At 41.6% G+C, this 26,652-nt stretch overlaps 1 protein-coding gene across 10 annotated transcripts in view; it reads right to left on the bottom strand.

Annotated features, from left to right (window-relative positions):
- Positions 1-26,652, bottom strand: part of ADAMTSL3 (ADAMTS like 3) — a 365,276-nt gene that overhangs the window by 28,544 nt on the left and 310,080 nt on the right. For 8 of the 10 annotated variants that reach the window (XR_011075723.1, XM_068558758.1, XM_068558696.1 and 5 more), the window contains 3 exons: positions 24,773-24,900; positions 22,526-22,654; positions 3,557-3,739 (listed from right to left, as the gene is read on the bottom strand). Coding sequence is in view for 9 of the 10 variants with exons in the window: in XM_068558758.1 (XP_068414859.1) it covers positions 3,557-3,739; positions 22,526-22,654; positions 24,773-24,900 (440 nt within the window). In the remaining variant the exon portion in view is untranslated. Of the gene's footprint in view, positions 1-3,556; positions 3,740-17,619; positions 17,684-22,354; positions 22,409-22,525; positions 22,655-24,772; positions 24,901-26,652 lie in introns of those variants that run through there. The other 2 variants (XM_068558747.1, XM_068558738.1) reach the window with 2 other exon arrangements.

Raw genomic sequence — 26,652 nt, 5'->3', positions numbered from 1 at the left:
TACTGAGGTATAATTCATATACAATAAAATGCTCAGATATGAGGCACATGGTTCTATGAGTTTGCACAATTGTATGCACTTATGTAACCGTGATCCAAAGCAAGGTATATAACATTTCATCACCCCTAAAATTTCCTCCTGCCTCTTTTGTAATCAATTTCCCTCTCCTCCAGGCAGCTACTTCTTCATTTCCATTAATATACATCAGTACTATCTGTTCTTGGACTTTATACGATACGTACTGTTGTGTGTTTGGCTTTTTTTGCTTAACATAATGTTTTTGAGATATACCCATATTGTCCTGTATATCAGTCATTCATTCTTTTATTTTTATTGCCGAATAATATTTCATTGTATGAATACACCCATAAAGTTACACCTTATTCTCATAAACATTTCTGATTTTCTTAACTCTATCTCTCTCTCTTGGCCTCCTAAAGAGTTTTGCAAGCTGGAAATACCTGGATTAGGTTCTTGTGACCAAGTACTGATATGCGTGGAAAAAAATATTTGTGAAAGAAGACAAATGATAGAATTGATTGCACAGTTCTTAGCAAATCTTCCCTCTATTAATATTTACCAAGTTAGCAATTGTTTTGCAACTAGAAAACCAATGTCTGCATTACCACAAATAATGATGCAGATTTGAGATATGACCTCTGTGGGCTTCCCCAGGAGTTAATTTTTTTTTAAAAAGTTCAATATGGAAGGAAAAAGTTGAACCCCTGAAGGTTGAGGGGGAAGGGAAAAGCTGGCTGGATGCCTAGGAATAATTTTACTTATTGCAAAGTGCAAAACATGGAGGCTCTTTTAACTAAATCCTTTTCTTAGCACATGCCTTACCACCAGCAAATCCCCCAGAAAAGCCCAAACCCCAGACCTGAATGTAGGGGTTTTCTTGTTGGCCCATTACTGTTGGTTCCAGTGTTGGATGCCTGGAGCATATGCTGTTTATGGTCCTTGGGAAATAGAAGTTTACTGCCTGACTGTCTTTGTTCTGAGAAGAAAAAAAGGAACACTTGTTTACCAATTAGAAGTTATCTAATTCTTGTTCCATCTTGGGTGTTCTGAAAGACGACAACTCCTGGGAAATAATTCCTTTGCAATAGAATGCTCTGTCCCAGGACATCAGGCTCACACAGATCTGGGAGCTATGTGTGGGGCTGGGTGTGCGGAGTGCCGCAGGGGCTTAGTTAGAGTTATTAACTACGCTAACATGTAGCATCTCTGCATGTTTTCAGGGTTTATAGCCTAACTAACAAGGTAGGAAAAAATACATTCACCAGAATTCCAAAAGGGACTGGAGGAAGCAGCTGGGGCTTATAGGGCTCTTCCCCTCCAGACAGCTTTGGGAACAGAAGAAGGGGTGATGTTTTATAGGGCACCTCACATGGTGAGGAGTGCATGAGTGTAAGAGCAGAAGGATGGTGGAGGAGTGCTGTGTATTGTGTGATGTAAGACATTCTTGATTCCTCAGTCATGTGACCATAGTCACGAGCTGCTTGACTGGAGAGACTTCTGAGAGAAGAGGCGTACAGGGCAGAACTGAGACACCCAGACAGACTCATGAGTGGAGAGGGGGAGAGGCAAGGAATAAGGCTGGGACTTCTCAGGGAGCTTGGGGAAGGCACTCGAGAATCAGACAGGTTATGCTACCCCGTTTGTTGACAATCTTCCATATTAAGATCCTAGAGAACCACGGAGGCTCTTTGGGAAGGGCCACATGGAGGCACACCAGTGCCTCTCTGATCAGCACTGAGAGTCAAGCAGGGCAGTATGGAGAACACTGAAAGAGATGACTATATATTTGGGCTCTAGTAAAAACTTTCTTTTTTCTTTTTTTTACATAAGTTTATTTCTTTATTCATTTCTTTATTAATTTATTTTGGGCTGTGTTGGGTCTTCGTTGCTGTGCACGGACTTTCTCTAGTTGTGGTGAGTGGGGGCTACTCTTCATTGTGATGCGTGGGCTACTCATGGCGATGGCCTCTCTTTTTGTGGAGCACAGGCTCTAGGCACGCGGGCTTCAGTAGTTGTGGCATGTGGGCTTAGCAGTTGTGGCTCACGGGCTTAGTTGCTCTGCGGCATGCGGGATCTTCCCGGACCAGAGATCGAACCCATGTCCCCTGCATTGGCAGGCGGATTCTTAACCACTGCACCACCAGAGAAGTCCTCTAGTACAAACTTTCAATGAGTAGCAGGTTTCCTGATTTATACAACGGGATAAAAGATTACTGCCCTCAACACTGCACTATTGTAAATATCTAAAGAGTTCATGAACATCAAAGTGCTTTGTGCATGACACCTATTCCAACTCCCCATCTATTTATGTCTCTGGGCTCCTCTAACTGCCAACAAGAAAAGCCATGGAGAAAGCTCTTTCCATCATCCGCTTAGTTTGGCAGTGGATTCTATAATCTCATACCAGTTCTGCCAGTGACTCAGTTTTATTCGTTTATGAAACACTTATTTAATACTTACACCTGTGTTAGGTGCTGGAGATACAAAGGACAATAATAAATGATCCCTAATGTCAGTCTAACTGACTTCTGTGATTAACTCTCAATCACTTCCAAACTCTGGGGGGGGAAAGAGGAGTATTATTTATTGAGTCCTCAAACCCCTGCAACTTAAAGCTCATTCTGGTGACAAGACTTCCGTGAGCTCCAGATCTTATCCCTGACAGACAGCAGCAGAAGAAGCCAGCTTATCACCCTGTGCCGGGGGCTCACTGCAATGACCTTCCCCAAGTTACAATACTGACCCCACTACAAGGTGTCTTAAGACTCAATTGATTAGTATTTGTTGAGCACCTACTGTGTGCCTCATACTCTATTATATACTTAGGACTGCAAAAGAAACATTAGACATGGTCTGTACCATGACGGGACCCACAATTTAGCTGAGGAGACACAAATGAAAGAGGAAACAATTGGAGACCAATGTGTGTTAGGACTTAGGGACCAATGGGTGAGACCACAGAAAGGAGAGGTCAAAAAAAATCAGAGAAGGATTCACATGGGAAATAGGAATTCAGTTGGCCCTACAGGATGGGAGGTATTGGGGCAACATGATAAAGGCAGTGAGCAGTATGAGTGCAGTGAGCACTTTTCCTGGGTAAGCAATATGAACGGAAGCCACACTTCCAGGGAAGCAGCATGGGGTGTGTGTGTGGAGGGGGGTTTGGAACACAGGGCAGGAAACCATGTTGCCTAGAACAGAGTTTAGTGCTAGCTTACAGTGGAGGTCAGGGAAAAGAATTAAGCAGATGTAAAGGCAGAATATGAAGGATCTTGATTCGGGGCAGAAAGTTTATATCCCAATGTAGGTTCTTAGGCAGAGAAGGAGCAGCAAGAAAGTCACAGCCTTCTAAGAGCAGAACTGGTAAGACAGAGTATTAGATTTAGTGCTCGTTTGTAAGTGGGCAGTGGCAGCAATAGTTAAAACCATTTAATGTCCACTTGTTTACTCCTCGACCCCAGAATCAACAAAACCAGTTCTTACTTTGTACATATTATAGGAAGCACTTGAAGGACAACAAGAATTTGACGCTTACCCAGCAAGTGGAGGATGGATGATGCCATCGCCTTTCCAAGAGCATTGGTGGCTGTACAGATGTAGGTTCCTTCACTTTCAAGGGAAACATTCTGCAACAACAGGGATCCATTGAAAAGCAAGGAAATATTGTCACTCAGAGATCCTCCTTTCTTCAACCAAGTTATATTAGGTTGAGGGATACCTTTGGAAGAAAAACAAATATGACAAAGGCAAATTCCTTTAAGAATAGGGCCACAGGACCATATGCAAATACCATTTAGCATTTTGACCACAAGTCAGGAAATGGGTTTAATCCCATATAATAGGAAAAACGGCTCTTTCTATTTCTATAGCTCCTCTATGGCAGGTGGGGGATGCTGCTGAAGCAAAGGGCTTTGGTCTACTAAGCACCGGGTTGGTTTATGTATATAAGTCAAGGAATAGGAGCCAAAGAGGGTGGGCTTGCTCTGTATTGCGAAGGGAGCGAAATTTTGAAGTTGAGTGGGGGTAATGGGAGAGTGGTTGGAACAGAGGAGCTGATCAAGCCGGATGAATGTGGAGGCAGAGACACAGAGAGGAATTCCTAGCAGTGGGTTGTCACAAAGAAGCCTTTTGGAAACAGAAATATCGAATATGGATGTTTAAGCTGTTCGCTGTGCAAAAGGCAATGCAACGTTCCTCCCTTCAGGCAGAATACAAAATCTTTAGGGAAGTAGATTTTGTTCATCCATGCTTTTGTGAAAGAGGATAATTTCAGGGAACAAAAAGAAGTGCTGCATTTTAAGTTTGGGTCAACGTAGGGGTGAGCAGACTGTAAGTGACATCTCTGGACACAGAGAGGAGAGTGAGGAACTGAAAGAATTTCTTTCCCCACATCTTGAGAAGTCTTGCCAGTTTACTGGGCCGTGGGACGTGAAACTAAGAAGAATCTCATTTCGTTCTTAAGAGCTGGGGCAGCCTCCGGTGATCCAGCAGGGTTACTGGTTTTGAGGATGTCCTTTCTTCCTGCAATGCTCTGGCTAGAGAGGCTATGGCAGAAATGGCAAGGCTTTCTGACAAGAAAGAGATGTCATCATTCTAGTCATGACATCTGCAATGCACCTTACAAGAGGCAAAACACATGCTCCATGAACACTGAGACACTTTGATTCTCACGGTTATTCCCAACTCCTGGGAAGCAGTCATTGTTAGCTCTGTCTTACAGCTGAGGAAGGTGGTCAAGTCAAAACTAGCTCAGAACCTAAATACACAGAGCAGTGCTAATCACAAGTGCATATATACCGTTTTGTAGTTTCTTCTACAAATATAAACACAGGGAGAGGTTAAACTTTCCTAAGGTCAACAGCTAGTAAACACTGGATCTGAGATCCACACCCACGCAGTTTACTCCAGAACTTACCTTTTAACCACAGTGTAGGTAGGTCTTGTATATTTCTTGATAGATTTATTCCTAGGCATCTTATACTTTTTATGGCCATAGTAAGCAGGCTCTTTTAAAATATATTTTAGAGTTGTTTATTCCTGACAATTAGGAAAGCAATGAACACTCACGTCTTTATCTTGTATCTAATCATCTTACTAAAGTTTATTATTTTGAATAGTTTTCAAATGATTTTGTTGTTTTTTTATAGGTAAATGATCACATCACTTACATGTAATGACAATTTTATCACTTTTTTCCTATATTTATACCTATAATTTCTATTAACTATTGCACTGTATTAGCTAATGTCTCTAGAACAATGCTGAATCATGTTACACCAGGCAAATTTGTCTTGTTTCCAGCTTTAAAGGGAACATTACTGATGTTTCATCCTTAAGCATGTTGTTTGCTTTTGTTTTCTGTTAGCTGTTGTCAAATCAAAGAAATTTCCTTCTGTTTCTAACTCACGTGGAAATTTCTAAACCTTTGAGCTAATATTTAGTTTATTTTAATTGGCTTTTTAAAAAATTAAAGTATTTAAAGTTATTAATTTTCCTTTGAGTACAGCTTGGACAATATATCTTATATTTTGAGATGAAATAAACCATTACCATTATTTCACTCATTCAAAAATGTTTACAAAGTGCTTATTATATGTGAGACTTTATGCTGGTGTTAAGGATATGTGAACTAAGTTTCCTTAAGAAACTTGATTTTAGAAGCCTTAATTTTGTGGTCCTCTAGGATCTTAAGATGGAAGATTGTCAACAAATGGGGTAGGTTTAACATGTCTGATTCTCGAGTGCCTTCTCCAAGCTCCCTGAGAAGTCCCAGCCTTAATTTTTAAATTTTAATTCCCTCCTTTGGAGGGAAACAGATGATTGCAATAAAAGGACTTGAGGGCTTATGATAAATGTAAACACTGGATGCCACTGGCACGTAAAAGGTGTATTTAATGCAGACTGGAGAGAGGGGAAAGATTCCCACATGAAGGAACATCTAAGCTAATACTTTAGAACAAGTAGAAACACGTCAGGTGAAGGGGGTGGATGTGGCGATGAGACTGTTTTAGGTAGAGGGAACAGCGTGCAAAAAGGCACAGACACGAAGGAAAATATAGTGCATTTGGGGAATCATAAATTGTTTTTTTATGACTGGAGCTTAAAGTACATGGAGTAGGAGTGAGGAGAGATGACTACAGAGGTCAGCAAGTACCCATAAAATGAAAATTTATTATCCACAGTAAGGAGTTTGGTGGCAGTTATCCTAAAGGAAATAGGAAATAGATTCATTCTTTTAAGCAGTGGTTAAAACTATCAGATTGCTGCTTCAGAAACATCGTTCTGGATGTGAGGTAAAACGGGGACGAGGGAGGCAAGGGTCAGTAGGACCACTTAGGTGGTTACGGAAGCAATCGAGGTGAGACGCAAAGGGTGCTGAAACAATGGTGGGAGCAAGGGATCTGGAGAGAATAGATTCACTTAGTAAACATTAAAGAAGAAAAATCAGTAGGATTTGGTGACTGATGTTCTACGCGGGAGTGAAGGAGAAAAAGGATTTAAGGATGACATGCAGATAGAGGGTGGTGCCATTCATTGAAACAGGGAAAATAAGAGGAAGAGCAGACCTGCATGATAAATTCTTATAAGGATGTTGCGGCCTGAGAGGCAGGCGTCGAATTTAACACATACTCCTAGGAGCCTGCGGGAACACTCCGGGGACGAGGACCGGTGGGCGCCATTGTCATGCTCTCCCTCTGCTGTGCTCCAGAGCTTCAGAATCTCCCAGAAGAGAGCTTTTACACAAGTCTGCCCTGAGTTTTGTGGCTGCCAGCTGCGGATGCCTCTGGCTTGCCCGGCTCTGGAGGACAGGGGAGCCTGTGTTCCTGGTCCCTTGAGACCGTAATAATTAGTGTCACCCAGAAAAGAGCTCATACACCTACCTGGCACCCTGATTTTTGTGATTGCTGTCAGGGGACACCTCTGTATCATGTGGCTCTGGTGGCCAATGGGGCTTATACGTGTGGGTCCCACAGGATTGTGACCAATGGAGAAAGAGTTCTTAAACAGCTACCACCCCCCAGGGCACAGCAAGAGGCCACAGACCCAGGTGCTCCTTCTTTCTGTGAAGGAGGCCTATTAGCTAAGCATCATGACTGCGCCCGAGGGGCAGGCTTCTGATTAAACATGCATCTTGGGGTTGACTGTGATCCCTCCCAGAGACCTCTGAGGGTGGGAGCTATCTTCATGCTCACCCTCTGCCATGCTCCGGGGTGCCAGTGTTTCCTGCAGGCAAGCTTTATGTGCATCCAGTGCCCTGGTTTTTACCTCTGGTATCCTGTTTTTTTATTTTGTATTTTATATTGGAGTATAGTTGACTCACGATGTTGTGATAGTTTCGGGTGTACAGCAAAGTGATTCAGTTATACATACACGTGTATCTATTCTTTTTCAAATTCTTCTCCCATTTAGGTTATTAAAGAATACTGAGCAGAATTCCCTGTGCTATACAGTAGGTCCTTGTGGGTTGTCCATTTAAAATATAGCAGTGTGTACCTGTCAATCCCAAACTCCCAATCTATCCCTTCCCCCAACCACGCTTTCCCCAGGCTAACCATAAGTTCATTCTCTAAGTCTGTGACTCTGTTTCTGTTTTGTAAGTCAGTTCATTTGTATCTGGTACCCTGGTTTTCGTGGCTGCCACCCAAGGGATGTTCCTTGATCTGGTGGCTCTGGTGGCCAGGGGTGGAAGGGGTGGGTGTAGGGTTGGGGGGGTGGAGGGGTGGGAGGGTAGGGAGGAGGCGGGGGGTGGCGGCTTGCATTCCTGGGTCCCACAGGACTGTGGCAATCAGAGAGGTAGTTCTTGGCAGGCTACCACCGCCAGGGCACCGCACAGACAATGGACTGAAACACACCCCCAGTCTTTCTATGAAGGAGGTCTCTTTGCTTGTCCTGGAGCTTTGGCCTGAGGGGCTGGCTTCAGGTCTGGCTCACATTTAGTGGCTTATGGAGCTGCTTTCAAGGAATGTAGGCTGTAGAATGTAGCGCCCCTTGGCACGCTCCCTGCGCTTCGCGCCAGCTCACAACTATCGCCCAGAAAAGGAAGTTACACACTCATTTGGAGCCCTGATTTCGGCAGCTGCCACCCAGGGGACCCCTCCAAATCTTCTGACGCTGGTGGGCATCAGGGATTACACGTACAGTCCCACAGGACTGTATATATCTGCATACTTAAAGGAAAAACTGATCCTGAGTGTCTAGCTTGCAGTCAGCCTGAATCTAGGTTCTGAGAGCCTCCCGTTTGAGACACTGACAGGTCTTAGCACATCCTCAACTATGAGGAGTTATTAAATACATACATTAAGTCCCCTACATACAAACCTTCAAGTTGCGGACTTTCAAAGATGCAAACGTGCGTTCGCATGTCCAGCCACATAAGTTAGTTCACGTGTCAAGAGAACATTGACACATTGCATGCATCTTCTACAAGTGGTTGTGCTTTTGTGTACTTTACTGTACATTACTGTATAGAGGACAGTAGTACAGTATCTTTATTTCAAGCCCAGGATGTCTGGAAGCAAGCGTAAAAGCAGCGGTGATATAGCTGGTACTTTTCAAGGTAATGTACTGTAAGATTAAAAATGCTTTCTTTACTTTTTGTGTTCGTTTTTTATGTATTATTTGTGTGAAAAGTATTATAAACCTATTACAGTACTGTACTATACAGCCGATTATCTTAGTTGGGTACCTAGGCTAACTTTGTTGGACATGCCAACAAATTAAACTTACAAACGCGCTCTTGGAACGGAACTCGTTCATATGCAGGGGACTTACTGTAGTAGGCTGCTTGGACAAGCACAAAGGTTAGAGAGACAACCAGGAGCTGAAGCAGAGCTCAGTAACAAGGTTCATCTCCTGCATGAGGATACTCCTTCAAAACTGAGTAAGCTTGTTGCTTCATCTCTATAGAAGCCAACACAGAGACATAGAGTGGTTGAATGGATGAAAAAACAAGACCCATCCACATGCTGCCTACAAGAGACTCCCTTTAGATGTAAGGATACACACAGACTGAAAGTGAAGGGATGCAAAAAGATATCCCATGCAACTAGAAGTTAATTTCACGAGGAAACCTGGAAAATCACACAGATGTGGAGATTGAAAAACATGCTACTGAACAACCAATGGATCATCTTGCTTTTCTAGATTTTCTTGGGGACATAGCACATACACTACCTAAGATTGACCTTGGTGATACAGTGGATGCTCTCGTGTGCTTCTTGAGTGCTAGTTCAGTGCCATTTTTTTACTGCCTAACTTCAGCATTCTGACTCAGAGGTCTAATGAGCAGAAATTCCTCCTGGCCCCATCTAGATAGATCCCAACCAGCATCTCTGCTCCCAGTGCTGACTATACTTGGTATCTCTTTTACACACTTTATTTTTATTTCAAAGGGTAACATTAGGAAGAGCAAATCAGGTCTCCCTCTTTTCTGCCTAAAGACCACAGAAGTAAATCTGTGGTTTCCTGAAAGCCTCAGACCATACTGCTCAAAAATGTCAAGAGTAAAGGTAAGAGACTAGGTTAAATTTCTCTTGGGAGCTTCCCTGGTGGCGCAGTGGTTGAGAATCTGCCTGCTAATGCAGGGGACACGGGTTCGAGCCCTGGTCTGGGAAGATCCCACATGCCGCGGAGCAACAAGGACCGTGAGCCACAACTACTGAGCCTGCGCGTCTGGAGCCTGTGCTGCGCAACAAGAGAGGCCGCAATAGTGAGAGGCCCGCACACCGCGAAGAAGAGTGGTCCCCGCTCGCCGCAACTAGAGAAAGCCCTCGCACAGAAAAGAAGACCCAACACAGCCAAAAATAAATAAATAAATTAATTAATTAATTAAAAAAAAAAACAGTTAAAAAAAAAAAGACATGTTGGGACTCAGTCTCTGCAGACACAGAAGCCCAGGCACATGGCTTTTTGCAATAAGTATGAAATTTGATAGGTGCTTGAATAGCCCTTTCTGTTTTTCATTCTGCACATCTAGCTACCTTATGCCAGCATTTCCTTCTACTTCTTGACTGTGTAGGTATTCATGTTTCCTCCAAATGGGAGATTGAGATGGATCAAAGGAGAAGAAAATCATGTTCCAAGGAGCATTCAGAATCTTCAGAGGATCTTCAAAGAACAGACAATTGCTTTACATAATCCAAGTATGAGTACAAAGAGGCCTGGGGCAAGTATATCAAGGGTTAGGTGAGGCAGTGGGGAGTCATTACTGCACGGTGCATGACTCGCCATGTTCCTTTCCTGCTACAGCAGTGATGGGCGAGGCATGCATCAAGGTGGGGTCTCAATCCTCCTGGGGACAGAGGGGGCACACTCAGGTAGACCTCTGGCCTAACACTGGCTGGCATCCTGCAGGCTGGCGAGAGGCCAGCCTCTCCGTGGACTCTGCCTGGATCCTAGACCTCCCACCATGGGACAGTTCTCCAGTGGGCCCTGGCTGCTGCTCATACCTGAGCCTCTGACACCTTGTCCCTAAGCTGCAGCACATCCTAAGTCCTGCCTCAGACCTCTGCTTTGACACTCTCCTCTCTGATTAGACCACCTGGGTCCCCATTCTGCTGTCTCAAGCCCAGAGCCTCCTTCTCCCTCCAGTTCCTTTGGAGTCACACAGACTTGGGATTAAATCTTAGCTCCCACACTTGTTACATATATACACAAGGGTAAGTAACTGCACGTAGGGACTTTGCTGGCGGTCCAGTGGTTAAGGCTTCTCCTTCCAATGCAGTGGGGGCGGGTTCAATCCCTGGTCAGGGAGCTAAGATCTCACATGCCTCGCAGCCAAAACACCAAAACATAAAACAGAAGCAATATTGTAACAAAGTCAATAAAGACTTTTAAAACGATCCACGTCAAAAAACAAAAGAAATCTTAAAAAAAAAAAAGTAACTGCACATCCCTGAGCATGTTTACTCTTTAGCAACACAAAGATAATGATAATATCCACCTCATAGCCTATTCAAGCTGACACATACTAGGTACTCAAATTATTGTTATCTGGGGTGATGAGTGTTGATGGTTTTTCAGTATGTTTCTTACTGAGATGCTCCCTGTCAGCATATAATCCTTAGCTCTTTGCAATGTAGTTTCTCTCCATGTTTGACTTACCTCTGTGCCAACGTCCCAGCACTAGCCTGGGGAGGACTGTGTCCCTGATCCTCAATTAATGACACATCCATTGCTAACTGCTTGATATGCCCGCTCTCTCTTGGATAAGCTCTCCAGAGGCATGGAATCCTAATTTAATATCTTGAGTGACTGGCTCCACAATCCAATCAATGACCAGCGATGCGACTTCACTGAGCTTAATTTATGGCTTTCTGCAGTTTCTTTTCCCCCCAACTTTGCATCCATACTGTAGACAGAATGTTCTTTTTAAACACAGATTGGAAGATAGCCTCGTCCACCAGAGGGCAGACAGCAGAAGCAAGAAGAACTACAATCCTGCAGCCTGTGGAACAAAAACCACATTCACAGAAAGACAGACAAGATGAAAAGGCAGAGGGCTATGTACCAGATGAAGGAACAAGATAAAACCCCAGAAAAACAACTAAATGAAGGGGAGAGAAGGAACCTTCCAGAAAAAGAATTCAGAATAATGATAGTGATGATGATCCAGGACCTCGGAAAAAGAATGGAGGCAAAGATCGAGAAGATGCAAGAAATATTTAACAGACCTAGAAGAATTAAAGAACAGACAAACAGAGATGAACAATACAATAACTGAAATGAAAACTACACTAGAAGGAATCATTAGCAGAATAACTGAGGCAGAAGAACGGATAAGTGACCTGGAAGACAGAATGGTGGAATTCACTGCTGTGGAACAGAATAAAGAAAAAAGAAGGAAAAGAAATGAAGACAGCCTAAGAGACCTCTGGGACAACATTAAACACACCAACATTCGCATTATAGGGGTCCCAGAAGGAGAAGAGAGAGAGAAAGGACCTGAGAAAATATGTGGAGAGATTATAGTCGAAAACTTCCCTAACATGGGAGAGGAAATAGCCACCCAAGTCCAGAAAGCGCAGAGAGTCCCATACAGGATAAAGCCAAGGAGAAACACACTGAGACACATAGTAATCAAATTGGCAAAAATTAAAGACAAAGAAAAATTATTAAAAGCAGCAAGGGAAAAACGACAAATAACATACAAGGGAACTCCCATAACGTTAACAGCTGATTTCTCAGCAGAAACTCTACAAGCCAGAAGGGAGTGGCATGATATACTTAAAGTGAAGAAAGGGAAGAACCTACAACCAAGATTACTCTACCCGCCAAGGATCTCATTCAGATTTGATGGAGAAATCAAAAGCTTTGCAGACAAGCAAAAGCTAAGAGAATTCAGCACCACCAAACCAGCTCTACAACAAATGCTAAAGGAACTTCTCTAAGTGGGAAACACAACAGAAGAAAAGGACCTACAAAAACAAACCCAAAACAATTAAGAAAATGGTCATAGGAACAGACATATCGATAATTACCCTAAACGTGGTAAATGCTCCAACCAAAAGACACAGGCTTGCTGAATGCATACAAAAACAAGACCCATATATATGGTGTCTACAAGAGACCCACTTCAGACCTAGGGACACATTCAGACTGAAAGGGAGGGGATGGAAAAAGATATTCCCTGCAAATGGAAATCAAAACAAAGCTGGAGTAGCAATACTCATATCAGATAAAATAGACTTGAAAATAAAGAATGTTACAAGAGACAAGGAAGGACACTACATAATGATCAAGGGATCAATCCAAGAAAAAGATATAACAGTTATAAATATATATGCACCCAACATAGGAGCACCTCAATACATAAGGCAACTGCTAACAGCTATAAAGGAGGAAATTGACAGTAACACAATAATAGTGGGGGACTTTAACACCTCACTTACACCAATGGACAGATCATCCAAAATGAAAATAAATAAGGAAACAGAAGCTTTAAATGACACAATAGACCAGATAGATTTAATTGATATTTATAGGACGTTCCATCCAAAAACAGCAGATTACTTTCTTCTCAAGTGTGCATGGAACATTCTCCAGGATAGATCACATCCTGGGTCACAAATCAAGCCTCAGTAAATTTAAGAAAATTGAAATCATCAGTCATCTTTTCTGACCACAACGCTATGAGATTAGAAATGAATTACAGGGAGAAAAACGTAAAAAACACAAACACGTGGAGGCGAAACAATACGTTACTAAATAACCAAGCGATCACTGACAAAATCAAAGAGGAAATAAAAAATACCTAGAGACAAATGACAATGAAAACATGACGATCCCAAACCTATGGGATGCAGCAAAAGCAGTTCTAAGAGGGAAGTTTATAGCTATACAAGCCTACCTCAAGAAACAAGAAAAATCTCAAATAAACAATCTAACCTTACACCTAAAGGAACTAGAGAAAGAAGAACAAACAAAACCCAAAGTTAGCAGAAGGAAAGAAATAATAAATATCGGAGCAGAGATAAATGACATAGAAACAAAGAAAACAATAGCAAAGATCAATAAAACTAAAAGGTGGTTCTTTGAGAAGATAAACAAAATTGATAAACCATTAGCCAGACTCATCAAGAAAAAGAGGGAGAGGACTCAAATCAATAAACTTAGAAATGAAAAAGGAGAACTTACAACAGAAACCGCAGAAATACAAAGCATCCTAAGAGACTACTACAAGCACCTGTATGCCAATAAAATGGACAACCTGGAAGAAATGGACAAATTCTTAGGAAGGTATAACCTTCCAAGACTGAACCAGAAAGAAATAGAAAATATGAACAGACCAATCACAAGTAATGAAATTGAACCTGTGATTAAAAATCTTCCAACAAACAAAAGTCCAGGACCAGATGACTTCACAGGTGAATTCTATCAAACATTTAGAGAAGAGCTAACACCCATCCTTCTCAAGCTCTTCCAAAAAATTGCAGAGGAAGGAACACTCCCAAACTCATTCTATGAGGCCACCATCACCCTGATACCAACACCAGACAAAGATACTACAAAAAAAGAAAATTACAGACCAATATCACTGATGAATGTAGATACAAAATTCCTCAACAAAATACTAGCAAACAGAATCCAACAACACATTACAAGGATCATACACTGTGAGCAAGGGGGATTTATCCCAGAGATGCAAGGATTCTTCAATATACGCAAATCAATGTGATACACCATACTAACAAACTGAAGAATAAAAACCATATGATCATCTCAATAGATGGAGAAAAAGTTTTGACAAAATTCAACACCCATTTCTGATAAAAACTCTCCAAAAAGTGGGCATAGAGGGAACCTACCTCAACATAATAGAGGCCATATATGACAAACCCCCAGCAAACATCATTCTCAATGGTGAAAAACTGAAAGCATTTCCTCTAAGATCAGGAACAAGACAAGGATGTCCACTCTCGCCACTGTTATTCAACATAGTTTTGGAAGTCCTAGCCACGGCAATCAGAGAAGAAAAAGAAATAAAAGGAATAAAAATTGGAAAAGAAGAAGTAAAACTGTCACTGTTTGCAGATGACATGATACTATACATAGAGAATCCTAGAGATGCCACCAGAAAACTACTAGAGCTAATCAATGAATGTGTTAAAGTTGCAGGATACAAAATTAATGCACAGAAACCTCTTGCATTCCTATACACTAATGATGAAAAATCTGAAAGAGAAATTAAGGAAACAGTCCCATTTACCACTGCAACAAAAAGAATAAAATGCCTAGGAATAAACCTACCAAGGGAGACAAAAGACCTGTATGCTGAAAACTATAAGACACTGATGAAAGAAATTAAAGATGATACCAACAGATGGAGAGATATACCCTGTTCTTGGATTGGAAGAATCAATATTGTGAAAATGACTATACTACCCAAAGCAATCTACAGATTCAATGCATTCCCTATCAAATTACCAATGGCATTTTTTATGGAACTAGAATAAAAAATCTTAAAATTTGTATGGAGACACAAAAGACCCCGAATAGCCAAGGAAGCCTTGAGGGAAAAAAAAATGGAGCTGGAGGAATCAGACTCCCTGACTTCAGACTATACTATACAGCTACAGTAATCAAGACAATATGGTACTGGCACAAAAACAGAAACATCAATCAATGGAACAAGATAGAAAGCCCAGAGATAAACCCACACACCTATGGTCAACTAATCTATGACAAAGGAGGCAAGGATATACAATGGAGAAAAGACAGTCTCTTCAATACATGGTGCTGGGAAAACTGGACAACTACGTGTAAAAGAATGAAATTAGAACACTCCCTAACACCATACACAAAAATAAACTCAAAATGGATTAGAGACCTAAATGTAAGACCAGACACTCTAAAACTCTTAGAGGAAAACATAGGAAGAACACTCTTTGACATAATTCACAGCAAGATCTTTTTTGATCCACCTCCTAGAGTGATGGAAATAAAAACAAAAATAAACAAATGGGACCTAATGAAACTTCAAAGCTTTTGCACAGCAAAGGAAACCATAAACAAGACAAAAAGACAACCCTCAGAATGGGAGAAAATATTTGCAAACGAATCAACGGACAAAGGATTAATCTCCAAAATATATAAACAGCTCTGCAGGTCAATATTAAGAAAACAAACAACCCAATCCAAAAATGGGCAGAAGACTTACATAGACATTTCTCCAAAGAAGACATACAGATGGCCAAGAAGCACATGAAAAGCTGCTCAACATCACTAATTATTAGAGAAATGCAAATCAAAACTACAATGAGGTATCACCTCACACCAGTTAGAATGGGCATCATCAGAAAGTCTACAAGCAACAAATGCTGGAGAGGGTGTGGAGAAAAGGGAACCCTCTTGCACTGTTGGTGGGAATATAAATTGATACAGCCACTATGGAGGACAGTATGAAGGTTCCTTAAAAATCTAAAAATAGAATTACCATATGATCCAGCAATCCCACTACTGGGCATATACCCAGAGAAAACCATAATTCAAAAAGACACATGCACCCCAATGTTCATTGCAGCACTACTTACAATAGCCAGGTCACGGAAGCAACCTAAATGCCCATCGACAGATGAATGGATAAAGATGTGGTACATGTATACAATGGACTATTACTCCGCCATAAAAAGGAACGAAATTGGGTCATTTGTTGAGACGTGGATGGATCTAGAGACTGTCATACAGAGTGAAGTAAGTCAGAAAGAGAAAAACAAATATCGTATACTAATGCATGTATGTGGAACCTAGAAAAATGGCACAGATGAACTGGTTTGCAGGGCAGAAATTGAGACACAGATGTAGATAACAAACGTATGGACACCAAGGGGGGAAAGCGGCGGGGGCTGGTGATGGTGGTGTGATGAATTGGGAGATTGGGATTGACATGTATACACTGATGTGTATAAAATTGATGACTAATAAGAATCTGCTGTATAAAAAATATATATATTATTCAAGTCAAAAAATAAAATAAAATAAAATAAAATGAACATATTGTTCAAAAAATGAAAGAAAAAAAAAATGAACCACAGACCTAAATGTAAAACACAAAACTATACAACTCCTAGAAGATAACATAGGAGAAAACCTAGATGACCTTGGGTATGGCAATGACTTTTAAGATATAACACCAAAGGCACAATCCATGAAAGAAAGAATTGATAAGCTAAACTTCATTAAAATAGAAAATTTCTGCTCTGTGAAAATCACTATCAAGATAATGAAAAGACAAGCCACAGAGTGGGAGAAAATAGGTGTAAAAGATGCATCTTGTTAGGATAAAGTGGCAACTTTCAAGCTTCTTACATGTGTAACTGGTGTAATTTATTTTGGTATGTAGTGTGAGGTACAGACTTTAGTTTTAAATGGGTGTGCAGTTTTCTAGGCATCAATTTTAAAGATTATAACTTCACTTTATCACAATCAAACTTCCCAGACATAGAACTATTTGTGGATATTCTTTTCTGTTTAATTTGTATATGTGTTCATTCATGTAGTAATGCTACAATGTTTGAATTGTAGTGGCTTTATAGTAAGTTATATAGCTGCCTGTTAATTAACAGATACTCAACTTCTAATAAAATTTATTACTTTAAAAAAAACAAAAACAAAAACACAGATTGGGTCATACCATTACTCTACTTAAAACATTTCTTGGGACTTCCTTGGCGGTCCAGTGGTTAAGACTCTGTGCTTCCAATGCAGGGGGTGCGGATTTGATCCCTAGTCAGGGAACTAAGATCCCACGTGCCGCGCAGAGGAGCCAAAAAATAAAAACAAAAAATTTTTGCCTCCCCGCCTCCAATAAAAAGAAGTCCAAGGGTTTTAGCGTGGCATTAAAAGCCCTTCACAATCTGGTCCCAATGTATACTTCCAAACCCACCTCTTCCCACTCTCCGTCACACCCTCTGCTTTAAGTCACATGAATCTGCTTATGGTTTTGCAAATAAGCCAGGAGCTCTCATGTTTCTGTGCTTCTGCAATATATGCTGTTTCAACAAAAATGGCCTTCCTTTTTGTTCCAAGTGGCCTGGTTATAGTGTCATCTCTTCTGTCAACCTTCTCCGATCCTTTGGGAGCCTTAACTCTTCTCTCCTCCATGTGTCTTCATAAACACTTATACTTTTGCATTTGCTATATCATAGTTTCCGTGTCTATAAATCTGCAAAAACAAGATCTTATTCATCTCTGTACACTAAGGAACTAGACTGGGCTTAGTAGATGCTTAGTGTATGCTTGCTAAATGGATGCAAAGATGGATGGAATTTCCAACCATCTGTGATTGATTGTTTGATTGAATATAGGGTTCAGAGAGGAGAACGGTGGGAAAATTTCTGTATCATAGGCAGAAGTAGGAAAAACAAGGGAGGGGGGTCGGCTTTTTGAGTGGCAGAAGAGGTTTTAAACATACTTTAAAACATATTAGCTATTTCAAGGATTGTATATGGTGTAAATAAGAGATAAACATAGTACAGAAGAGGGGATACATTTCAAAAACTAGAGATGAAGCAAAATAAATTAGCTTTAATTTAGAATATGGTCAAAAGCACTAAAATGTTCGGTTCATAAAACAAGAGGAAGCAGATGATCCTCAGGTTTTCTCTTTAAGTATTCTGAAAGTTATATGGAAAATGTTGTGGGTAAATGTATTTTTCTGGAGAGAGAGTTTTTTGCGGGGGGTGGGGGGTGGTCAAAGGGATTTGTGACTTAAAGATGTTAAATCACTGCGACTGAGTTCCACACTGCATAATGTCAACCAGTAGTTGTCGGGGGAAAATAACTGTCAGACACATGAGGCTGTGTTCAGGAATTTAAGCATATAATCCTGCTGCACCACAAAAATCTTCTCAAAGTCCTCCCCTGTAAGGGAAATCATTAAAGCCAGTAGAGAAAGCTAATAATTCAGTTAGACATCAACAAAACTCTAGGTATATTTCCCAGCATCTTAAGCCTAAAAAATTCTCTGGATTAAGAAGATACTTTTAAATTTATGTAATACGTTTCTTCTGAAACTGACCAGCATCTCTTAGGTATGAATGGCTTACCTTCTCTCTATTCATCTCATGGAGCACCAAGCACCCTGCTGCTACCTGGTTAGACCCTTGCTTCCCACCATCTGCTTGTACACACACTGTGTGCACTCAACTTTGTACCTTCTACCTACTTATTCCCCCATCCTCTCCTATCAATGGGGAACTCAGAAATGACAGAGGTGTAGGGCTTAAATCTATATCACTAGTAAGTTTAGACTTTCTAGAAAGCAATTTGCCTTATTTGCTTTAGTTCTTGTTTAAGCAATAGAGCATTACACCTACAGCTAAAGTTCTGTCCCTAAACTTTGCTTTCTTCTTTTCTCTCCCAGGAGTACCAACAATCCTGACATTGGTATATGTCCTTCCCATGAATGTTTGTATATTTTTGCCATACAGTCATACACTCATAAATAAAATATATGATTGTGCCGTAAGTTTTAACTTTACATGCTAGTATATTGTGAGGATTATGATTATGATTTTAATGAGCTATAATTTAAATACTATAAAATTCACCCTCTCAGAGTATATAATTCGATGTTTTTTTTTTAGTGTATTCATAAAGTTGTGCAGCCATCAGTACTATCTAATTCTAGAACATTTTCATCACCGCAAAAAGACACCCATGCCTATTAGTCATTACTCTCCATTCTCTTGCATTTTCCTCTCCTCTTAGCCACTGGCAGCCTTTAATCGGTCTCTATGGATGTGCCTACTCTAGACATTTCATGGAAATGTAATCATACACTGTGTGATCTTTTGTGTCTGGCTTCTTTCACTTACCATCATTTTTAAAGATTCATCCATGTTTTAGAATGTATCAATATTTCATTCCTTTTTATGACCAAATAAAATCCCATTGTATGGATATACTACATTTTCTTTATCCATTCATTAGCTGATGGATATTTAAGTTGTTTCCACTTTTTGGCTGTTAAAAATAAAGTTGCTATGAGCATTCGGGTACAAGTTTTTGTGTGAACATATGTTTTCATTTGTCTTGGGTATATAACTAGGAGTGGAATTGTTGGGTCAAATGTTTATCTTTGAGGGAAATTGCCAAACTGTTTTCCAAAGCATCTTCCTAGCTTAACCCCATTCCAACCTGTGGGCCAAGAGAGTTTCTTGGAGACTAAAGAGGAGCCCAACACACAAGAACACTTTAGAGCAGAGACTCAGATCAGCTGCACCTCTAATGAGCTTAAGGAATAAGAAAAACAAGCAACCCAATACACACCTAACACGAAATTATAGGATAAATAATGTTCTTGCTAAGCATTAACAAACGAAAAAATAAAATATGCAGCTCTTGATATTTACTGGTCATTCTCCTCAGACGAGCTTTCCTTTCTTACCAGAAGGTGGCAGAAAGGGTGCAGTTTAAACTCCCCACCCCTCTCATTTTTAGAAGAAACTTCTTTTTTTTAAAGAATAAGACAAATAACTCTCGCAAATAACTTAGAACTTTTAACCCTTAGAAATGCAGATTCTCAGGTTCTATTACTTAATATCATGATTAGAAATATCATATAAGAGTGACTAGGGACAATCACTATTGATATCTATACCACATGCGTTAAATAAAACATGTTTGGCTATAACAAGGAACTATGAATCTGTCTGAAAGGTATGAAGAGATAAGCTCACTCTGATTAGTAGAAAACATTTTAAGGGCAACTGAAAAATAAAAGAAAAATTGATACATGCCACTGACTGACAGTAATAATCTAATCTCAGTTTGCAATATGAAAATGTAATTTTGGAAAGCAGTATTCAAGTTTGTAAATGTTATAATGCCCTCCTCTATCAAATGGGGCTGAGTTAGATGATAACCCAGGTCCCTTCTTCCACTAATATAGTGTATTTCCTATTTTAGAGATGAGAGTAGGACGGACATGCGACTCACCTATGGTCATATACTAGCTAGTGACGGATCTGTCTGTAAAACCCAAGTCTTCCGACCCTTCATCAACTTCATCATTACTTCATCTTCACTTAAACAGATGAATCTCCACAAAAAGCAAAGTTAGCTATGACTTCTGCCCATAAGAAAACACAGTAAGTTCACTGCAGGCTTATTTAAAATGGCACATAACTCAAAATGAGGTGTTTATTTTAAAAAGGAAAGACCTCCTGATGAGTTCCTGGGGTGCAGGCCATAGGGGATGACTGCCAGGGAAAGCAAGACCAAATGGGCCCATTCCTAGTAAGAGCTGAAAGGGGGGTTGGGGGGGGGGGAGGGAAGAGGCAGAGGAAGACTGCCAACACCGAGCTGCATCACGGGCCCGAGGGGGCACAGCACAGGGTCCAAGGGACTGCAAGAGTCAAGGAGTGGTCAGAGACGGCACACACGCTGACTGGGCCTGGCCGAAGAATAAACCAAGACAAGCTTAATGGTCTTAGCTGGAGGCTTCACTCACGAAAACAGTTTCCACTGAATCCAGTCCCTGACTTACGACAGCAAACAGTACACCACAGTCCTTTCAATGGCTCGTCCCCCCAAAAGCCTAATTGTAAACTATTGTGGGGAAGTAGGAAATTTAGAAATAATGTTAAAAGCTGAGGTTCCTCTTAATAGAAGTCAGATCTGTTTTGCAGAATCCTCTGCAGGTGTAGAGCTGTAGAAACTCTAGACATTTGTGGCTTGGCAACTACAGAGTTCCGTTCTGCTTCTCTCCTTGCTGCAGCCAGAGAACGCCGCCCGTTCTGTGATGGTAGGTGTGTTTTGCCAGAAAACTCACATATTTGTGGGTGGAGTCAGTTGGGAGGCTGGAGGGATTTTTCAAAAGTCTGTGTAGGCCAAACATTGCAGGGACTTCCAAGGGGTGAAAAATAATACCTTGGGGGTTAGCAACTTTCCACTGCTTGTGAAGCCAAAGGTGCAGCTCTGGAAACACGGCAGGTTAACTAACTGACAATGACAGGGAGGGAGAGCCTTATAGCTGGATGGCTGTGTCCTAGGATCCTGTCATTACGTGCACCTTTACTCTGGTACCGAGACCAGCCGTAAGGGCTCCTCCGGTTACCCTGGGCTCTCTGGCCTCGGCAAGATTCATCTTAAGTGGCTGCAACTACAGGTAGCCCGTTAGAACTAGGAAACCAGGCAAATACAGTTGCCCAGAGAATTAAATCAACGCACAGTAAATGACAGGCACACGCAAGGTCACCCGAACATAGTAGATCTTAATTTTGAGGCGTTTATAAGTCTCTCTGAGAAACTGATCAAAGCTATTGACACAGGCCTCCTGGCCCCCATAAAATGTACGTGTGTACAGCGTATAATATTAATCTCAGTTGGGGCATGCATGGGCCCGGGGTAAGACTTAAGAATCCATGGCTTAAAGAGACAGAATGGCCCTAGATTAAGACAACGTCAGACTGAAAATGGCATTTCTATTAAAGAAAGAATGAGTCAGTTAGAAAGAAGGTTTAGCTGCTGTTGTAAACAAAGCAGAAAGAGCCACTGAGGCACAGACTGGTGATGCTCACCCAAGGACAGTCCAGGACAGACAGTCTAGGCCACGGGACCCTGACATTCCCACTCTCCGGCCTGGCCTTGCCTAGCACAGCCTTTGTCCAGCTGGAGGACACAGCTAATGATTTCCAACAAACCTCCTTGCTCTGACTCCATACTCACCAAGCAATCACCTGCTAGAAGCTGGCCTTTTGTGCAGATCTGCCCACCGGGACAGGGTGTTCTGGTCTTGCCAATATGAGCATGCCAGTGTACAGGGCAGGTCCTGTACATGTCCTCATAGTCCTCAATGAGAATGATTAAACTGCATTCTGTTTTACACACTGGTCTCATGAGCTGGTGTCAGCTCACCCTTGAGAGATAGATCCTCTGTCGGGTGCTGGAAAATCAGATTTTTAAGCTTGTAGGGCTGTCTGAGCTACCAAAATGCCAGCTGGTGACTCCCGGCCACACTGGGCTGGCCTTGTGCTCTCCCACTGGAAATGAACACGCTCACCTTTTACAGGACATTGGATGGTCACGTTTGCTCGCTGGGGTGCTTCCACGATGCCTCCAATCACGACGGAGAGATGGCTGTGCTCCGGTCTGGTGATATTTCTTCCAATAGACAAGATAACAGGTGCCTCTTAATTCAAAGGGAGCAGGAAACTATGTTAGGTTCAGGCTTTTGCTCTGAGTAAACCGTGCCGCATTTGCTAAGATTTGCTGAGTTCTTTGAGAGCAGGGGCGGGGTCCTGGCTCTCTCCGTATCCCCTGTGGTGCCCCATGGGGACTTGCACATCCACAGCCTGGAGGTGCTCAGGGGATGGATGGACAGATGGATGCATTCAAAGAGGTATCTACAAAGAGGCGTTGCAACAACCATATACAGACTGTGAGGATAGTTTGGTTTTATAACCAAAATTGAGGATAAAGTCCTCTTTGATACTTTGAAAAAGAAGGAATTCAGAAGTTCATGCAAACAAGACATGGCACGGCAGGAATAACATCTCTGCAGTGCAGCCTTGGATGAGTTAAAGCAGGACCAAAACACACGAGGGCTTGGGACCACCTGACTCTTTTCCTGGAAGAAAAATTTGAAACAAACCTGCGTAACACTTGCATGGAAAAGATGAATAATAAAAACAAGGTCATAAAGAATCAGGAATTCATTCACAGACTTTTATTTTCCTGGATTTTAAGAACCATGTACTTTTACCAGATTCATTTATGAACTCACTCAGGAAACATACTTTGTGCCTGGGCTGGACAATGGGAATATGAAGTTGGGAAAGAACCATTCTTGCCCTCAAGCAACTCATGGACTGGTGGGAGACACCATTATCATTACAGGGTGATGGCTGTTGAGGTAGAGAAAGGTGCTGGTTGCCCAGGTGTCTCTCAGGAGCACGTGGGGGTCAGGGAAGGCCACATTCCTCTACTGCAGAACTATCGCCACGGTTGGTTTCCCTCCTCCACCCCATTAGCAGGTAAGCTCTTGGAGGGAGAGGCCACGTCGTATTTCTTTAATCTGTTTTATCACCAATGCATAGGACATGAAAGAATAACAACATTTTGTGTTTGGTAACCATGTATTTTGGAGAAGAGAACTTGGGAATGACCATGTTTGGGTGACAAAATGTTCCATTTGCTCCTGGAGTGCTTGGGGCACTGAAATGCTATCCTGAGAATTGAAAAGATAGGAACTCTTGGGCTGGGAAAGGGCTGTCATTGTCCTATGTCCTCTGGCCCCTGAGGACCTTGCACCAGCTCTCCCATGAATCTGAGCTGTTTTGGGATGGACTTACGGGGAAATCTGTGAGCTGCAAGAAAGACTTCTATTCCTCCCAGCAATTCCAGAACCCTGGAACTGAGGTTTTCTGGAAAAGAGCTGATGCTCACAGGAGAGAACAGTCCAGGAGGATCAAGGCACAGAAAATCAAGGCCTGAAGGCCCTACCTTGGGAATGCAGCCAGGAGAGGGACTTAGCATCAAGCCTTGCACATTCAAGGAGCTTTTAAAATCAACTGGTCCAACCTCCTCTATTTAGAGAAGTGATGAACTGGCTACATCAATGCTTAGTTGTCTAAATGCTGGGTTACAATCCCTGATATTGTCTTTCTCCTCACCTTAGTTTACTTGAGCCATAGATACCAGAAATCACAGAGCAGAGAGTTGGAGGATAACTTTCTTATTTTAGTTTTAATCCCAGAACATGAGCCTGACACAAGGAAGCATTGCTTACAACTCTGCCACCTAAAAATGTTCCTTCATAAAAAAAGCACACTTTAATATTAAAGTGGCTTTGTCTACATCATTTACGATGACAATTTCCTGAAAGTGTTTCTAAGGATCGGGGGGCATGCCATTACGAGGTATACATCAACCTTTAAAGGATATTTACGCTCTTCGCTGGCTGGTTGCGCTTTAAAAATGAAAAGTCCATACTATCAACACTGCCGATCAAACCCTGTTTCATTAATTCCCAGTTCTTAGAAAGCAAACTCTAGAGCAGCTGTTTTCCAAGTGTGGTCCTCAGGCCAGCAGCACTGGCATAACCTGGGGACATGTCAAATATGCACATTCTCAGACTCCATCCCAAGCCTGCTGTGTCGGAACCTCTGGGAATGGGGTCTAGAGATTTGTATTTTAACCCCACCCCCCGGTTATTCTGCTGCATGAAGTGTGAAAACTGCTGCTCCAGAGTTTAATGTTCAAAACAAAACAAAACCCAGGCATTCCAGGTTTCAACAATAGGCATTACCTGCATACAGCACAGAAGAACTTTCCACATCCGAACCGAGATGATTAGCAACAGAACATCCATATATTCCTTGTTCTTTCTTTGTAGGTTTCTGTATCTGTATTTTCCCCATTCCATCCAGAATGACTCTGTAGAACAGTCAGAAAGAGGATGCGCTTGTGTAACACACTGAACTGTTCTAGAACCACAGCAACTCACAGAGAATGAAGACAGCAAAATGATTGACCTTGGGCTGGCAAGGATCCCAGAAGATGATGTTGTCAAGCTTCCTGCCTATAAGCGGACAATTATATAGACTAGAGGGTGGAAAAGTCCTTCGTCTCGGCTGAAACTTAGTGAAATGGTAGAGCTGGACTGTGCTTGGAGATCCTATCATCCTATCTCACTTTGCATGAGAACAGACTTTTCTGGATGGACTCAATGCTTAATCTACCACGTTTTAAAAAAGACAAACGAGATTGCAAACGAATTGGAAGATTCATTTAATTGTAAGATTATACATTTCAAGAAAACGCAACTGCAATTTTTGTTGGTACATTACATAGTTTTCTTTCAAGCATGAAAAATACAGTACTGAATACTAATAGTGAGTTTAAATCATCTGATTTTTCCCTTTCTTTTATAATTTGTTAGTCATTATTAAAATTTCACTAATGTTGCACCTTACAAATCCACATGAGACATGTGTGTCATTCTCTACAGGAAAATCAAAAGTCCAAGTAAGGTAAACTCTAGGTGAAGTTACAAAAGAAGTATAGCAAGGATTATTAGGCACACACAGTCTCCACGCTACTGTTCCTTAATAGTATGGTTTACTGGGAAAGATGATCTCAAACAGGGATCAGCATTGATTCCCTTGTGTATAGTTCAGAGATACTAAGTGATGCCGTGTCTCCTGCTTCTCTATTTCTCAGTTCTACACATACTGAATTTCACCTGTCTGTCATCATTATTGACCCACACCTTACTGTGTTACAGTTAACTTTAATAGGTACTACTCTTTTGAAAAAGTTAGAAACATTTGCAGTGGGAGTAGCAACTCTGAAGACTAGGGCTGCTTCTAGGCTATAGGATATCTGTATGAATTTGAAAAAAAGTTGACCCTCACCCTTGGCAAATGTAGCCTCAAAGTTCAGGGGTTGGTGAGCAGAGGGTTCCCTTCTGTCCACCTCCTTCCCTTCCTTTGGAGAGACAATGCCTTTCACAGCTTTGTGGGCAATTTGTGAGCTCAATTTCAGCCGGAGATTTGCCCGTTCAGCTGCGTACCTCTGTGCAAAGTACAAACTGTATACACATGCATGGTGGTCCTGAACATGATTTTGGCTATGGAAGGAAAGGGAGAAATAGAAAATTCCCAAGTGTTCAATGAAATATTAGTTATAAGAGAGTGGAAGAGGTTTTTATAAGAAAAAAAGAAGGAAACAGTTGAAAGGGAGAAGTTAAAGACAGCAAAATCTGTCAATGGTCAATCGAATCTCCTTTATTAATGTTTTTAAAATTCAGGTAGACCCATTCTACCACTTATGAACAGAAAATAAACATTGTGCCATAAATTATTATATTCTGTATCAATTTTCGCTTCATATTATTATTATTTTTAAAAATTTATTTATTTATTTATGGCTGCATTGGGTCTTCGTTTCTGTGTGAGTGCTTTCTCTAGTTGTGGCGAGTGGGGGCCACTCTTCATCGCAGTGCGCGGCCTCTCACTGTCGTGGCCTCTCTTGTTGCGGAGCACAGCCTCCAGATGCGCAGGCTCAGTAGTTGTGGCTCACGGGCCTAGTTGATCCGCGGCATGTGGGATCTTCCCAGACCAGGGCTCAAACCTGTGTCCCCTGCATTGGCAGGCAGATTCTCAACCACTGCGCCACTAGGGAAGC

This window comes from Eschrichtius robustus, chromosome 1 (genome assembly GCF_028021215.1).
Source record: "Eschrichtius robustus isolate mEscRob2 chromosome 1, mEscRob2.pri, whole genome shotgun sequence".
NCBI classification, from domain to species: Eukaryota; Metazoa; Chordata; class Mammalia; order Artiodactyla; family Eschrichtiidae; genus Eschrichtius; species Eschrichtius robustus.
This window is presented reverse-complemented; position numbering and strand designations above follow the sequence as displayed.